The sequence below is a fragment of the Sphaerodactylus townsendi genome, linkage group LG03 (assembly GCF_021028975.2).
Source record: "Sphaerodactylus townsendi isolate TG3544 linkage group LG03, MPM_Stown_v2.3, whole genome shotgun sequence".
NCBI lineage: Eukaryota > Metazoa > Chordata > Lepidosauria > Squamata > Sphaerodactylidae > Sphaerodactylus > Sphaerodactylus townsendi.
The window spans coordinates 174,661,057-174,678,383 of NC_059427.1; the positions used below are offsets into that span (position 1 = coordinate 174,661,057).

At 45.7% G+C, this 17,327-nt stretch overlaps 1 protein-coding gene across 1 annotated transcript; it reads left to right on the plus strand.

Moving 5' to 3' along the window:
• Positions 1–478: 478 nt before the first annotated feature.
• On the plus strand, positions 479–6,578 carry RPS26 (ribosomal protein S26). The gene is made up of 4 exons (XM_048491745.1): positions 479–601; positions 3,540–3,717; positions 4,795–4,925; positions 6,483–6,578. The coding sequence occupies exons 1-4, from the start codon at positions 599–601 to the stop codon at positions 6,516–6,518; spliced, it is 348 nt and encodes a 115-aa protein (XP_048347702.1). The 5' UTR covers positions 479–598; the 3' UTR covers positions 6,519–6,578.
• The last annotated feature ends 10,749 nt before the right edge of the window (positions 6,579–17,327 follow it).

Sequence of the window (17,327 nt, forward strand, 5' to 3'; positions counted from 1 at the left end):
GCTGCTGCTGCTGCTGTAGGGAGTATGCAAGAAGAGAGGAAGGACAAACATTATAAAGGTCGTGAGGCTTAACTATGAAAAAAAAATCTAAAGCTCAAAGTCCCCGGGGTCTAATAAACATCGACGGCGGCCTGTTGCTGAGCAGGTGATATCACAGCCATGTGCTCTACAGACACGACAGCAGCAAATTCCTTCCGGCTGATAAAAAAGACCACAACTCCCAGCAAGCTCTTCCATGGCGTAATTGCGTAACGTAAGCCTTCCTCGGTGCATTCTGGGAGACACCTGGTGAATAACCCCTTTTGTTGTTTAAAAACCTTCCGCAGCGAAGGAAAAATAACCCCTCTGAAAAGAACACCATCTCCCCTGTGCATGCTCGGTGTGGGAAGAAAATCCCGAACCCAGTCTTTTATCCTATGCAAAGGAAAGCAAAACACCGAAATGGATCTCTCTCCCCTCGCGCTGCGGCGTTTCTTTCTTCAGCACAGCGACCGCCGTGTGACAGGAAATGTGGTAAACCGGTTCCGCCTGGCGGAGGACAGCTATATAACAAGGGAGATGCAGAAGCCGGATCTTTTTTCCACTCCTCAGCGTCGAAATGGTGGGCATCGCGCGGGCGAGGCTGCGGCGTTCCGAAGGGGCTGGGAGGGGGCGAAACCATTGCGCCTTGCGGGGGGGGGGGGGGGGGGGGGGGCCGTCTCAATTTCTGCATCATTTCATTTTGTGGGGTGGGGTGTGTGAAATAGGCTCGATTCACCTTTTCTTCCCACCATTAGAAATTGTAAAGGAAAACCTGTTCCTTCTCGGGCCTCGTAATTGCATGCCGCTTTGCTCGAGCTTTTGCTGCGGTTTTTAGTGCGGCAATCGGTTAAAGCCCCGGATGTAAACCTCGCCCTGCCCTGTCCTGTGATCGCCCATTCAGGCGAATGGCGACGGCGCTCAGTCAGGTCAAAGGGCTGGCGCGGCAGTTCCTTTCCTGAAAATGGCCGGCCAGGTGCCTGCGTCTAGGCCTCGACCTTGTAGCAGTTTTAAAAAACCACCACGCCCTTCATCTCCGTATTGATGAACAAAGGTGGCCGTTGGATCCCAAACCCAGTCAGAGAAACTGAGGCAAAGCTGGTTGTAGGAAAAGCTTTACTCGCGAGTAGGGCCCCCCTGGAGGATTGCTTCTCCATTAGGACTAAATTACCCAAAACTTTTATATTTACGGCCAGCACAGTACATTCCTTGTCTCATATAAAGGTTGTTTTTAGTCATTATATTTATTTATTTAAATTTTACTTTTATATCCTGCCAGTCTCCCATTTTATTTGGTCAGTTGTTGTGACACAGTAATAATTTTTCAGTGCAGGTGTGCTACTACTTAGGTAAAATAATTCCTGGACAAATATGAAGGGACTCAATGAAGACAGTTTTACTCATAGCTTTATAAGGCCATAACACCCCCCCTCAAAAAAAATCAGTGATATACTTCAGAGGGGAGAGAAAGAAAAAAACAACCACTGTTCTACTTTATAATACCAAACAAAAATGCATCCTCTCCCTGCTTGCCCCAACCTCTGAACAATGTATGTAACAAATTAGGTAGTTTGCATGTAATTGGCTCTGTTTAAAACAGAAATGTTCTTTGTATTTATATATCAGTTTGTAATGTGTTATCTGCTTTACCCCTTTATCTCTTTTCTGGGTAAAGATAAAAATAATGCCCAAATAGAATTTGATTTCAAAGAAGTATGATCCACATGTGAATGGGTTCTAGATTTTCTTAAGGCATAATAAGAACCCTAATGGGTGAGGCAAAGGGACATGTAGACAGCTGCCTTATACTGAATCAGAGATCCTTGAAAGCTGCTGCCAGTCAGAGTGAATAATACTGACCAAGGTCTTTCACATGGCCTATTGCCTGGTTCTTTCCTAATTGGAGATGCTGGGGCTTGAACCTGCGATCTTCTGCATTTCAAGCAGGTTCTCTCACTTAGTTTCCTGTTTTGGGTTGTGGCTGCTTACATAAGTTGCAGGGCATAAAGGCTTATTGCCATTGATAGAATTCAAAAATCCATTTACGCTTGTGCCTGTTCACGTTTGTTTGGTAGCATAGTAAATGTCTGTGCTCAGGGACCTCTCAGGCAGGAGGATGGTGGCAGTTTTCTGTTGTTTTTAGCAAAGGTATATAGAAGCTTCAGGGGTTTTTTTTTCACTCATTAGAATTGGTATAAGAGTAGTGACAGTGGGAATGAGCTATGGTCTTCCCAGTGCCTTGAAATCTTGCCTCTGTCACAATCTCAGTTTGTGGCTTTAAGCAAACCATTTTCTAAGCCTGAGCTGTCCCCTTGGCAATGTAACAGGGATAATGCTGACCTTTCTGCGCACAGTTATTGGGAAGGTAATGTGCATAAAATGCCATGGTCAAATTATTAGTTTAGCAGTTACATGGAAGTTTATTTATTTATTATATTTATATACCGCCCTCCCCAAAGGCTCAGGGTGGTGTGGTTCCTGTGGACATCATTTTGCTTTTACTACTGTCTGAAGTAAAAGCTTTTAACCTCTACCCCAAACTGGTTATCAGTCTAAAAAGAAACGGTGTTAAATTGCACTTTGAAATTATACCAGATTTACTCTTTGGTTCTGCTTTCAATGTTAGCTGATGACCCTGTAGAAATACCGTATATACTCATGTATAAGTCGATCCGAGTATAAGTCGAGGCACCTAGTTTTACCACAAAAAAACTGGGAAAACTTATTGACTTGTGTATAAGTCAAGGGTGGGAAATGTAGCAGCCAGCGACACAGAGCAGGGTGCCGCCGCCATTCCCCCTCTGCCCCAGGGAGAAGGCAGCCGCCTTTTCCCTGGGGCAGAGGGGGTTCCCTGCCCCCCACTAACTTTAACAAATGGAGGAGGCTTGAGAAAAGGCCTGCTGCCTGTGTTCCCTTCCAGGCTTCAAACGACTTGGTGGGAACTACATTTCCCAGGGTCTCCTAGGAAATGTAGTTCCCAGCAGGCCGTTTCAGCCTGGAAGCAGGCCTCTTCTCAAGTCTCCTCCATTTGTTAAAGTAAGGGGGGGGGAGTCACTGACTTGCGTATAAGTCGAGGGGGGCATTTTTCAGCCAAAAAAAGGGTCGAAAAACTCGACTTAATGCACGAGTATATACGGTATATGATTTTTCACATTGTGGAACCACTAAAGTAAGCAATCACTGAGTGGCAAAAGAAAACAGGATATTTTTGCAAACCTGAAAGCATACTGATCAGTGTAGTTTTGAATGGTTTTGCGGGTAGGTTTGTTAGATGCAAACCTACCTTACCTAAACCTAGAAAGCTGTAATCATATTTCTTCAGCCATAATGAAGGCCTTCTAGGAGTAGAATCATTTTTATTTTGTGCCTGTGCTGATGGACAGAATAGAAACATTTTTATTTTATGTCTGTGATTATGGTCAGGTAGCACAGTTTTCTTCAGGTGGCTCAAAATGTCATGGTAAAGTATTAAAATAACTTTGTTCATCATGTGCCTTGTAAATTTTTGCTCCTCTAAACAGACCAAGAAGAGAAGGAACAACGGCCGTGCCAAAAAGGGCAGGGGCCATGTCCAACCTATCCGCTGCACCAATTGTGCTCGCTGCGTCCCAAAGGACAAGGCCATTAAGAAGTTTGTCATCCGAAACATTGTTGAAGCAGCTGCAGTCCGAGATATCTCTGAAGCCAGTGTCTTTGATTGTAAGTCTTATAGGTATACCACTTTACCAGGCCTTTTAATTCATTGGAAATTCTTCTGAAAGGTTATGGTTATAAAATGAAGGGATTAAGCGAAGGTTGCCATTAGTTCTCCCTTGCATTTTCTTCTCTGAAATGAATCTTTAAAACAGTCTAACTCCGGAATATGATGTAAGAGGTTTTAGCCCATTTCACTGACGTCTTTCTCAGAATAGAATCTAGAAACATGAGTGCTCTGTTCATCATTCTTCGTGTTCTTGTTGGTGAATTTTTCTTCAGAGAGGTTTTGAGTTAAAATGTTGATCCTGTGTGTCGTCCCCTCTGCTGTATTGGTCGATAATGCTGTCAACACTTTATTCAGCTTCTAGGAGAAGGAAAAGAGCAGCATTCAAAATGTAAGCCAGAAAAGATGAAAGCTTCAAGCCAGTGTTTGATTGAAAAGTTTTATTCTAGCAATAAACAAACACTGAATACCCAGTTTTTGTGGGCAATGGGATCCTTTTTTACTTTTAGAGACTCTAGAGAAGCCAACATGGTGTAGTGGTTAAGAGCCACCACACTAATCTGGTGAACCTGGTTTGATTCCTCACTCCTCCACTTGAAGCCTGCTGGGCGACCTTGGGTCAGTCACAGTTCTTTCAGAACTTTCTCAGCCCTGTCTACCTCACTAAGTGTCTGTTGTGGGAAGAGGAAGGGAAGACGTTTGTAAGCTGCTTGTTAGCCATTTGTAAGACTTCTTACAGTTGACAAAAGCAGGATATAAATCCAAACTTTTCTTCTGAAATTGTCTTTGTGATAGAAGAATATATCCCATTATTTGTGAAAGCTTCTAAGTGAGATGTGTTCAGTATTCTGCTAGAATTAACTGTTCAGCCATGTACCAGTTGCCTCTGGCCGCCTCCTACTTTTATTCTTCCTGTGGGTTTCTTTCCATCTATATCTTGTTCTCCCTTTGGAAAGGGAGCTCAAAGGAATCCAAGGCTGTCCAAATTCTACCCAAATATGTGTGACTTGAGTTTTGCTGGTATACTATAGAAAGAAGGATTTGTTTCACAGAAGTGCCTCTTCGTTTCTTTTCAGCATATGTTCTGCCCAAGCTCTATGTGAAGCTTCATTACTGTGTCAGCTGTGCCATCCACAGCAAGGTAGTGAGGAACCGTTCCCGGGAGGCCCGGAAGGACCGTACCCCTCCACCCCGGTTCAGGCCTGCAGTAAGTATATTGTCATCTTGCTCATCAAAAATATACACATGGTTGCACTTAACTGGAGAACTATGTTTTGGGCAGATGCAGTGCTCTAAGGACGAAGTTGTCGAGTTTAATCAGTCCTACAGCACGTATGACTTCTAAAAGGAGCCAGTATTCTGAGGAAACTGAAATCTGAGATTCATTTTTTAAATATATATATATATAGCAGATGGAAAGCCATCAACACTGAAACTCTTGATTGTGGTCTCAAATTTAAACATATTAGCAAAGCCGCAATACACCAAGGCCATGTCCTTGATCAGGGGTAGGGAACCTGCGGCTCGAGAGCCGCATGCGGCTCTTCTGCCTTTACACTGCGGCTCCATGGGCCGAGCCACCGGCTTCATCCTTTTCACCAATTGCCCGCAGCTGGCTGGGCCGCGCGCTTCCCCTCTCGCCCGCCCCGTTGGAGCGGGGCGGGTGCTTTCCCGGTGGCTGGTGAGGCCGAGCCGCCGGCTTCATCCTTGCCTGCCCTGCAGGCAGCAGGGCGGGTGCACCAATTGCCCGCAGCCGGCTGGGCAGCGCCGCGGGCTTCCCCTCTCGCCTGCCTTGTTCGAGCAGGGCAGGCGCTTTCCCGGCGGCCAGCAAGGCCGAGCCGCTGGCCCCATCCTTGTCCACCCTGCAGGCAGCAGGGTGGGTGCATCCATGCGCTTCTCAGAATGAGTGGAGTAAAAGGTTAAAAAGCCCAATATATACAGTGTTATCTTTATTTTAAATGTCAAAAATTATTTGCGGCTCCAAGTGTTTTCTTTTCCCGTGGAAAACGGGTCCAAATGGCTCTTTGAGTGTTAAAGGTTCCCTACCCCTGTCCTTGATCAACATAATTTTAGATCGTGTAAGGAGTAATCCTGGGGGTAACCATTACATCTCTAGATTTGATGCTTTACAGTTAGGACAAAATGGATGTCTGCAGGATTCCAATCCTATTTATTTATGTACTTCATCTGTACATTGCCTTCCTCTCCAGTGGGGACTCAAAGCATACTCCTTTTTATCTTCACAACAATCCTGCAAGGTAGGTTAGACTGAGAAAGTATGACTGGCCCAGAATTACCCAGCAAGCTTCCATGGCATGAATAGAGATTTGAACCTAGGTCTCCTCGATACTAGTCTTAACACTTGTATCGTCTACCCCAAATTGGTGATCAATCTAAAAAGAACCATAGTATACAAGGAGAAAGGCTGGATTGAGCGTTGGAAAGTAGACCCTTCGATGTTACACAATTGCTTCTCAATGAATTACTGAACCTGAGAAAGGTCATGTCTGAACAGGTAGCTTGGGTGGTGGTTCTTATAATGCCAGTCATGCAACACGGTGCTTTTATAAAGTGACATCCACAAAATTTAGTTAGTGCCTGACTCAGAAGGCCAAGGTGACTCCAAGAGGGCAAGGCCAACTCTCCAGGTTGCCCCTTCCTTGTATTATGCACTCAGTGCTTTTTGCCTTCATTAATAAAGCTGCTGTTGTTTTTTCTAGACGTCAGAGGCTAAACTAATCACATCCTATTTTTTTCTTTCTAGGGTGCTGCACCGAGACCACCCCCCAAACCTATGTAAGGAATTTGCCAAAGTGATGTAAATGTTTAACATTGACTCAATAAATAACTTTACAGCTGGTTTTTGTGTGTACTGATTCAGCAGATATATTTTGTTTTTAAAGCAACAGTCTTAAAAATACGGTTGGACTTGAGGTACAAGTGTCTGCAAAACAGATGCTGTGGTTCTTTCTGCTTGTTGCCCTGTTTGGAATGGCCCCAGACAAATTTATTCATTTATTTGCTATGTAAGTAAGCTGCTTTTTAATGTGCTCAAAGCAGCTGACAAAAACTTCAAAATACATTAATTAGCAATTTAAGATATTGCAACACAAGGCACCTTGGCACATTTATTTATTTGACTTCTATACTGGTCCTCCCCTTTTGGACTCAGTTTCCAACGAGCCAAAATACAAGCATTACAATTCTACATAAAAACAATAGCGATATTGTTTATTAAATAGATTAAAACTGTAACAGAATTATCCAATGGCAACAAAAGCCCAGAATTACTTTGATGGATCAGAGGAAAGGGAAGGCCAAAGATGGTAGCAGTTGCTTCCTTAACCATACACCCGGTGGAGCAGCTCTGTGGATTGCATAAGATCCTGCAGGGCCCTGGTCTCATACCACAAGAGTATTCCAGCAGGTTGGGGCCTGGCCCTGACTCTGGTTGAGGCAAGCTGGACTTCCTTTGGGCCAGGGACCGCAAGCAAATTTTCAGTCAATGTTCAAAGCATCCTTCAAGGACATAATAGGTCCTATGGGTATGCTAGTCCTAAACTGTTTAGGGCTTTGTTATCACTTGAACTTGACCCAGTCTTCTACCTGCAGCCAATGTAACTGGTGGACCACAGGTTTAATGTTATGTCTGCTATGAGGTTCCAATGAGGATCCTCACAGTTGCATTCTGGACGAAATGAAGTTTCCAGAGGAGGCCCAAGGGAGGCCTGCCTGGGAGGGAGTTAGTAAGGTGGCCGTTGTGTGGATCACTGTGGTTAAGTTGGTTTGGGACAATTGGTTCACTTGGTGAAGATGGTAAAATGTCACACGGAAAGTGTGATTCACCTGATCTTCCATCAACAAGGAGATATCAAGGAACATACCTACACCGTTGATGGCACAACTAACTCCAACCTGCCCTCCTTGGCTCAGCCATAGGGCTTGTGTCTTTGCTGGATTTAACTCCAGTTGGCTCTCTTTCATCCATCACAGTCCTTAAACAACTGATCAGTTCATCTGAGCAGCATCCAGATAACTATCATCAGCTATAACTGGGTGTCGTTAGCATACTGATGACATCCCAGTCCAAACCCCTGGATCAACCCAGAAAGAGGGCGCATATAGATGTTAATGTTGGTGAGGAAATAGACCATGGGTCTGCAACCCACGGCTCTCCAGATGTTCATGGACTACGAATCCCATCAGCTCCTGCCAGCATGGCCAATTGTAGTTCATGAACATCTGGAGAGCCGTGGGTTGCAGACCCCTGAAATAGACCCTTGTGGGATGCCATACAGCAGCTTGTGGTGGGCAGAGGTTCTCTGTCCTCCGTCTTGAAGGAATGAGCACAGTCACTGGAGGGCCCAGAAATCCCAGCACAGACAAGGCGGTTGGTCAGAATGTCATGGTTAACCAAGTCGAACGCTGCTAAGTCTTACAACAACAGCACCACCACCCTGGTCCAGGTGACTGAATGTCCTCTGTGAGGGTGGTCAGAGCCATCTCTACCCCTTGGCCCCCACGGAAACTGGATTTCAAGGGATCCAGGACCAATGCTTCCTCCAGATAAGCCTGGCGCAGTTCAGCAATATGCTGATTGAATCTGCATTTTCAAGTAGGGGTCAGTAACATGTGACTTATTACTGTCACATTCCCAGCTCGTAGTCTTTCTTGGCATATCTTGAAATAGGATGGAAGAAGTTCTTCATTCTTAGGGCCTTCTTGGGTTCCCTTGTTTGTTGCCACAGAAGTAAGCAGCAGTCTGGTCACTTTAAATAACCAGATTTTGTTCCAACATTGATTTTGGCGGGCAACTTCTTTTGTCGCTAGACATTTTATATGGAAAAAAAAACCCAGTGACAGGAGGCCATGAAATGAAGGCAGCACAGGGCAAAATGTCTATGTGAAATGTATGCCCACCAAACCCTGCATCTGACTTTTGTTCATGAACGCTTTGGCTGGAATATATACAGTCTTTATGGCTTTTAAAATGCCACAAGACTCCTGTGTATTTTTCCTTACAGGTAAATTAAACGAGAAAACTCCATGGGGAGAAGGAATCAGCTTGTCTGTCCTCACTCTGGTCTCTGCTTTTGGTCTGTTTCCAATAACATTAAAGGGACCAGGCAGCCTCTGTAGCTCTTTGTTCAGAGATTCCACTTAATAAAAGAAGCTGATAGCCTGATGTGAATGCAATTCTTTCATGGCCTTGAGATCCTTGAGGACAGGGGGAGATGGGCTGGTCACTCTAATGAATCAAAAGATCATAAGGAGGCCCAGTTGCCGATAAAACCTGTTGAACCTTTGATTTTTGTATTCAATTTAGCTCATTAGGAATAGACCAGCACAAGCACAAATCCTTGCTTACGGTGCTGATTTTTATAATGCATCTTATGGCGAATGTCATGCAAGTTGAACTTTTCTATACAGTGGAACCTTGGTTTTCGGTGGTAAACCGTCCGAAAAGAATCCATGAAAACCGAGGCAAACTTTTCCATAGGAATCAATGTAAATCCAATTAATCCGTTCTAGGCACTCCAAAAAACATACCAAAAACACATTTTTGGGTGAATAAACATAGTGTCTCATGCTGAAAACAGTAACAAACAATAACACTAGGACCAGCTTCACAGCCAGTGGACCAATGTCACACCAGAAAGCTGTCCAAAGAGGTCTGTTTTTGACGCCTCTTTAAGATTTGTCTGAAATGGGGCAAGACATTGTCATTAAACAAGTTGCAGACAGGGCCTGCAACATCTTTGTCCGGGTGATTTTTCTCCACAAACCCCTGCACCTTACTGCAAATCGATGAAAACCGAGACAAATTTTTCACTGAAAAAATCGATGAAAACTGAGGTTCCACTGTACTTAAAATAAGAGCTGTACTCTTCCTTGAACCAAACATAGCATGCCTTTTTAGTTACTGAAGTTCTATGGTGGTTTGCAGGAAGAGGAAGTAGCATACTTCCGCTTAAGAAAATAGCCTCGAAGGAACATTACGGATTTGTTTCTAAGCGCTGCCCTGGCCCAAAACATTCCGTGTACTATGGAACACAGCAATTTATTTATTTATTTATTTATTTATTTATTTATTTATTGGTTCCACTTTTATACCGCCCTCCCCCAAAGGGCTCAGGGCGGTTTACATCACAATAAAAGCGGATAACAGGATAAAATACTAAAAATTCATAACAGTTAAAAGCAGCGTTCCTAATTCATACTCAGTTAAAACAGATGGCGTTCAGCCATTAACTCCCTCAACTCCCTATGAGACAATGAGGATCTTAGTTGTTAATAGACTTATCAGCAGCCGGCCTCCCCAAAAGCCCAAAGCGGAATAACTCAGTCTTACAGGCCCTCGCGGAACTCATGTATCCAGGGCCCGGTTTGAGGGAGAGCATTCCACCAGGCAGGGCCAGGGCCGTAAAAGCCCTGGCCCTGAAGGTGAAACCAGCCGCATCATAGAGGGGCAGGATCTCCAGTAAATTGGCCTCTGCCGAACGCAGAGACCGACGTGAGACATATGGGGCCAGACGGTCCCTGAGGTACGAGGGTCCCAGACCCGTACGTAAGGCCTTAAAACTTAACACCAATACCTTGAAGACGATTCGTAATTCAACCGGGAAGCCAGTGCAGACGGCACGGAAGTGATGTGATCTCTAGAGGCACCGCCGTGAGCAAACGAGCCGCCGCACGCTGGACCAGTTTCAATTTCCGGATCAGCCTCAAGGTGAGGCCCGGTGCAATAGTCTAATCTGGAGGTGACCGTTGCATGAATCACTGTGGCCAGGTCTGCCTGGGAGAGGAAGGGCCAGCAGCGGTGAAGATGGAAAACGCAACCAGGTTACATGGGCCACCTGGGTCTCCATAGAAAGAGAGCGAATCCAGGTGGACCCCTCAGGCTTCTTGAACCGAGGGGGCCGGTGCCAATGAGACCCACGCCGGCTGGAAACCCTCCGCCCCGGCGACCTAATGAAAAGGATTTCCGTCTTTGCTGGATTCAGTTTTAACCTGCTCTGCATCAACCAACCAGCAACCGCCTCCAAACAATGCTGTAGAGCTGCAGGGGCGGTGCCTGCTCCCCCCTCCATCGACAGAATGAGCTGGGTATCATCAGCATACTGATGGCACTCCAGCCCAAAGCTCCCATTACCAGCTGAGCAAAGGGTCGCATATAGATGTTAAATAACAGCGGGGACAATGGCGGCTCCCTGAGGCACACCGCAATGAAGCGGGCACCTCCGGTTGTTGACTCCGGTCCCGGAGAAACGAGGCAATCCATTGAAGGACGGTACCCCGCACCCCGGAAACGGCCAGGCGGTGGGTCAAAAGGGTCGTGGTCGACCACATCAAACGCTGCTGTGAGATCTAACAACACCAGCAGCGCCGATCCACCCTCGGTCAAGGTGACGGCGACGAGAACAGTCTCTGTCCCATGCCCAGCACGGAAGTCGGACTGGAAGGGATCCAGAAAACCCTGAAGCTGCTCCAACACCACTCTCTCAATTACCTTCCCCAGAAACGAAAGATTCGAGACGGGGCGGTAATTGGCCGGATCACTAGGATCTAACGACGGTCTTTTTAAGAGTGGGCGGACCACTGCCTCCTTCAACCCACCCGGACAAACTCCTTGCTCAAGGGAGCAATTGATAATGGTCAACAGGTGGGGTCGTAACTCCTCCCGACATGCTTTAAAATAACTTAAGCAAAGAGTGTTCCGTTGCCCTATATGACTATCAGCAAAACTTGCATTTTTTTTACACAGAAACAGAAGGTCCCTCTCCGTGAATCCCAAGGTGTCGGCACAGGCCAGAGCAAAGTGGCAGCTCAGTTCACAGCCGGCTGATGCTGTTTTGAGCATAATGGCATGGGCGTTTATAAATCTCTATGGGGCAGTGCATAATGTCAGTTGCTAATTCCCCTGTTTTGGAAAAGCAGGATATTATTTAGTTAAGGAAATGCACATCATTTTATCAGCTGTGTTGGTACGGAAAGGAAAGTTGACTGCTTGCTGCTGATCAACTGCTTGCTGCTGATCAACTTGTTTGCCTAATAAGCGACGCTGATCTGCATACACATTTTTCTGTGCTAACACATGGGGAATGACAGAATGCAGGAGGAAAATGCACTTAACTGCCTACTCATGCGGTCCTCCCAGAAGTACCTGGCACCAGGGAGAGGCGCACACATCCTGTTCCACTTCTTCGTCCTGACTAACCCTCAATATAAAGACTGGTTGAGTTCGTCTGTCAAAGAAATCCTTGCCGGGTGTTCCAGTACAGCCACACTCTTATGTGATGAAAACAGGAAGAGCAGGTGCGGCTGCTAAATGTATGTTTGTCCAAATATGATGTCGGATGTAGGTGAGCTCATGCCTGCCCTTGGCAGTCTGGGCAAGGAGTCTCTCCTACTGGGGCGTCACTTGTTTACATCATGCATCTATCTGAAGATTTTTCCCTCGCAAGACCGATTTGCCTTGCAAAAATAGGAGTGGACGTTGTACTGCAATGTATTGCTTAGAAAAAAGCCGGCAGATAGTGACAACATTTGACCTGTTGAGTCATTTGGAGTGAATTCTGTCCCCAGCATTTACATGAGCCACCTCTGTGAAAGGCATAAGAGGCAACAAAAGAAAGATGCACAGTTAGGGCACAGCAGAAATGTCTTTAGATATAGGCAAGAACTCCGGTGACCGACATTCACTGCACAGCACTTCAAGATCCTTTCCAACAATTTGTCTTCCTAACCACATGTGATTTAGTTTCCATTTCACAAAGACAATCCCACACAGTTGCCTCTTTTTGTGCCTGTTCGCTTTGATGGACTTAGAAGAGTTAACTCTGCACTATAAATATCACAGTGAAATGTACAGATGAGCCAAGAGTTTCCATCACTATAGCTGAGCAGTAAAGGGTCCCTTCTTGAGGAAGTAATTTCATCTTGGAAATCCTTGCTGAGTGCTTCGATTTACGGGTGGTGGGTCTGGAAAGCGCTGTCAAGTCGCGGCCGACTTATGGTGACCTTGTAGGGTTTTTAAGACAAGGGACAAACAGAGGTGTTTTGCCCTTTGCATAATGACCCTGAACTCCTGTCTAAGGACTACTAGGGGCAACAGCTTAGTTTCTGAGATCTGAGAAGATGGGGGTAGCTGAGACCATCCAGGTCTTTGTAGTTAGGGTGGGATTTTTCCCAGCGCAGTTACCTCAGTAGCCACGTGGAGGCATCAGAGGGCAGGAGCAGGTAGTTTCCCCGGCCGCTTTTTCATTTTCACAGTCCTTATCTGCATGGGCATTCCAAGTGGAGCTTTTTTTTTTTAATCAACAAAAGAATGTGCCTTTGTTTTCTAGTTGCTCTGCACGAAAATAAAGAGAGGCCGAAAAGCGGAGCAGAGAAATAACGCAAAAAAGGAGCAAAATAGAGACAATAGAGGAACAGTCTGGAAAGTGGTTCACAATAAAGCCAGGCAGGAATCAAAGCAGATACTGTGACACTTACAATTTCAAGGCCTTAAAGAAGCTAGAAGTAATAAGAAAAGGAGGGAACCACTTAGTAGCTTGATGTCGAAAACCAGCCATTCAAACTGGAGCCCAGTTCTGGGCAATTTGTTGCAAGACTTTATGAGGCTAATCTTGGTTGGATTCCAGGCCAAGAAAAAGCCGGAGGTCCCAATTAGATCAAGGGTAACCATTTCCTCTCCGGTGTCGCTTATTTCCTGTGTGATTTAGCCTCTGGGTGGGGTGGAGAAGAAATTGGGGTAAAAAAAAATCCCAACATGGCCTAAAGTGACAGGACAGGTGGGCAAAGTAGAGAGCTGCCCCTGAATCATCCAGGTGAGACTTTTGAGATGGATCTGTGGAAGAATCGGGTCCCATCAGAAGGTTGAGGGAACAGGATTTGGTCTAGATTTAAGGACCGTTGCCCTGCTGGCTCGGCTGGGCTGCCCGCCTTGGGGGTGGGCTCATACACTTTCCCCTTCAGAAACTGTGGCCAGAAACGTGCCTTGGTGCTGTCTTTCAGGTTTGGTTACAGCTTCCAGGAACCTAGTGAAGATTATATCCTCAAGTTGCTGGGCAACCACAAATATCCTCTAGTGAAGATGCTCCCCAAATAATTAGACGTTATATTTAAGACCTAATATAAGTGCAAGAATGTTTTGCCGATTTCTCGGGGGAATACTGGAAATCTGGGGTGGGAGGGGATACCAGTTGGCTTGGACCTGGGGCAATTATAAGGGTGCATCCTCTAAAACAGGGGTAGGGAACCTGCGGCTCTCCAGATGTTCAGGAACTACAATTCCCATCAGCCTCTGTCAGCATGGCCAATTGGCCATGCTGGTAGGGGCTGATGGGAATTGTAGTTCCTGAACATCTGGAGAGCCGCAGGTTCCCTACCCCTGCTCTAAAACCACTGGAGACTTACATTGCCTGCCTGGCTCACCTTTTCAGACTTCATATTTCCATTATTCCATAGATATGCCTGGCCTCCAAAGCTTGCAGATAAGCCAATCTGTCTACAGGGCTATTCTGCTCACAATATTAGAGCTGGTCAGGTGGATGCTGTTTATTATCTTGGCCCGGAGGCCACTGCCATCCAGCACCATCAACTGGACTATTCTACTGACCTTATCTCTGATCTCATTTCCTCCCACTCTGCTTCTGACTGTTCCCATTGTTCCGGGCACCCACTCCTGACTCGCTGCCATCTTCTCCCGGCCTCTCTCTCATGTGCTGCGACAAAATGACCTTGCTGGCGGTACTTCCCCCGTTGTGCTCTTGTGCCAAGGATCCAGTGGTGCCGCAGAAGTAACGGACAGCAGCATCCCTTGGCGAGGAGGCTGTGACTGTGAGCTGCTAAAGGTGCCAGTGGGAGGCGGCGCTCTTTTATTTTAAAAACTTCTCTCCTTTTTTTGGAAAATGGAAGAACAAACAGAACTGAAGGACAAACGGAGTATGTTAGCGGTGAACGTCCACGAACCGACTGAAGGAGGAAAACGAAGGTGTCGTTCACACACTCTCGTGAGCTATCCTGTATCAATGTACTGCCAAAGGCTTTCCCGGCCAGAATCACTGGGGTGCTGTGTGGTTTTCGGGCTGTATGGCCATGTTCTAGTAGCATTTTCTCCTGCATCTGTGGCTGGCATCTTCAGAGGATCATCTTGTATCAAGCGTGCTATCTCCCATTTGCTGACCCAGTTAAATGGTACTTTATACAAAAAGAAGAAAGAATACGGAATGTTGGCATGGGAATTCCTGAACATTTCTGATTGAGGGAAGAAACTGGGATCCAATTTTAAACTAATGATTAGGAACAAAAGAAGAAGAAGAGTTTGGATTTATATCCCCCCTTTCTCTCCTGCAGGAGACTCAAAGGGGCTGACGATCTCTCCATGCCTCCTTCCCCTCACAACAAACCCCTGGTGAGGTAGGTGGGGCTGAGAGAGCTCCCAGAAGCTGTGACTAGCCCAAAAGTCACCCAGCTGGTGCAGGTATTGGGAGTGTACAGGCTAATCTGAATTCCCCAGATAAGCCTCCACAGCTCGGCTGACGAGTTAGTCGGGGATAGAATCAAACTCCCAGTTCCTCCAGGATTAGATACATGAGCTCTTTAACCCTCCTCACAGCCACTAAGTTGCTCCCATGAGCCCTTATCCTAGAAGTTAGAATGTGTTTATGGTTACTTGGGAAATGAACACCCTAAGCAGCAGTGGTGTAGGAGGTTAAGAGCAGCTGCATTCTGATCTGGAGGGACCGGGTTTGATTCCCCGCTCTGCCACTGTTATAGAATATTTTCAGATATTCCCAAATAATACCTACTCTAAAGCGCCAACAGTCAGTGCAGTAAGCGGTTTATTCAGGAATCACGGGCCTGCAGGAGGTGGGAGTGGAGTCACACCAAAGGTGTGGCTCTCTGAGGGTCTTGCATCGTAGGTGAATTCCAACTCAATTTTAAGGCAACCCTGTGCTGTCTCTCGGACCAATCCTGAGTTGCCACAAGGCCCTCCAGGCTGGCCCGAGGCTCACAATCTACCTATCAAAACATAACAATTGTGAATATCATTAGACCTCGCCAAAAATCCCCTTAACTTGTTTTTCAGTTAGCTTAAGCAATTCAGCAGTTATTATTCCATCTCTTCAGCAATTCTAAATCTATATATTATGTGAGCTATCCTCACATGTCAAGCACTTGTGATCTTACTTCTGCTTTTTCCAACTGTTGTACATCTGCTTTGGTAAACAACTTGGTAAATCCGCTACTTCAACAGTAAGCAGATGCAGAGGCAGGCTGCCTTCAGAGCAGAGGTTCTTTATTGTGATTTCAAGCTCTTTCCAGGCTACAGAGAATTGGCTGGCCATACATACAGTTTTTCACCCAATCAGAGGGGAAAGGGGCAGTCCCTGCCACATAATACAATCTAAAAAAACAAAGTAGGGAAGACCAGTCTTTGTTTTTTGCTGATGGGGATTGCTAAGTCCCAGAAGAAAAGGGCTGCCAATGAATCTTGAGATCCTAGAGGTGGAAATCCAACAGTCCAATGGGTCTTGAGATCTCCTCTTCAGTGAAAGGTTCAAATTGTCCAATAAGAAATATAGGATGCTGTCTCCAATGGCTCATGGCACACCTTTCCTCCTATCACTTGTAAGAACAAAAGTCTTTGTGTATGTTGATGGGTCTTCTCTGATGGCTGAAGGATGTTGGCTCACTTTGCATCTTCTAACTTACTTCCTGGAGACCTTAATATTACCTAAATCAAAACTACTGTAATCCTATGGGACTTACTCTACTAATATAATAAAGTCAAAGGAATATTTCTAATCCATTTCTTTTCTTCAGTCTATTACTTAATGTAACTCCTATAGACTCTCTTCTTAACCTTTATAACAACATGCTTATATATCTTGGAAGGGGGGGGGGAGGGGATAACACTGGTAATACATTTTTACTACATACACACATGGGTAGCAAGCAAAAGCAATATCAAAAATAAAGACAAGGAAGGAGTTATTTAAGTAGTATCCTTATTTCTAGGCCTACTTCTTTAAAGGTTTACACAGTTGCATTCTTCCAGGCAAAGGCTTGGTCTTGCTTTATAGGGGGTTTAAAGGCCTAAACAAATCTTTTATTAGTACTAACACACACACACATCTATATATATAAAAATCTAAACGTGTGTTTGTCCCTGATGGTCTCCCCTCAGAAGCTGCTGGACGGATTATGAGAATTTTCACATGACGCCCCTCCCTGTTATGCCAGACGGAGTAATCGGATTCCTTCAAATCACCCGGAAAAGTCCATGTATCACCTGAGCCAGGAGTAAAGCGCTCTTTTCCTGGTGCACCAGGCCATGAAGCTGGCTGTGGTTTAACTGTCACCAGCAAGAGATGTTAGTGGCAGCCTGGTCTGTGGCCCTGAGGGGTTGGTTTGAGGGCTTAGGAATGCTTCTATGCAGATGGGCAGAGATGAGCAGTGAAAAACAGTAAAACAACAGGTAATACTGTTGCAGAGTATCACGAAAGTGGAAGTGAAACACATACACACTTTACCGTGTCAGTGAGACGCCAGGGTGGGGTTCCCCCCTCCTGCGCAGGTAACCTTCACTCTCTGAGCCTCA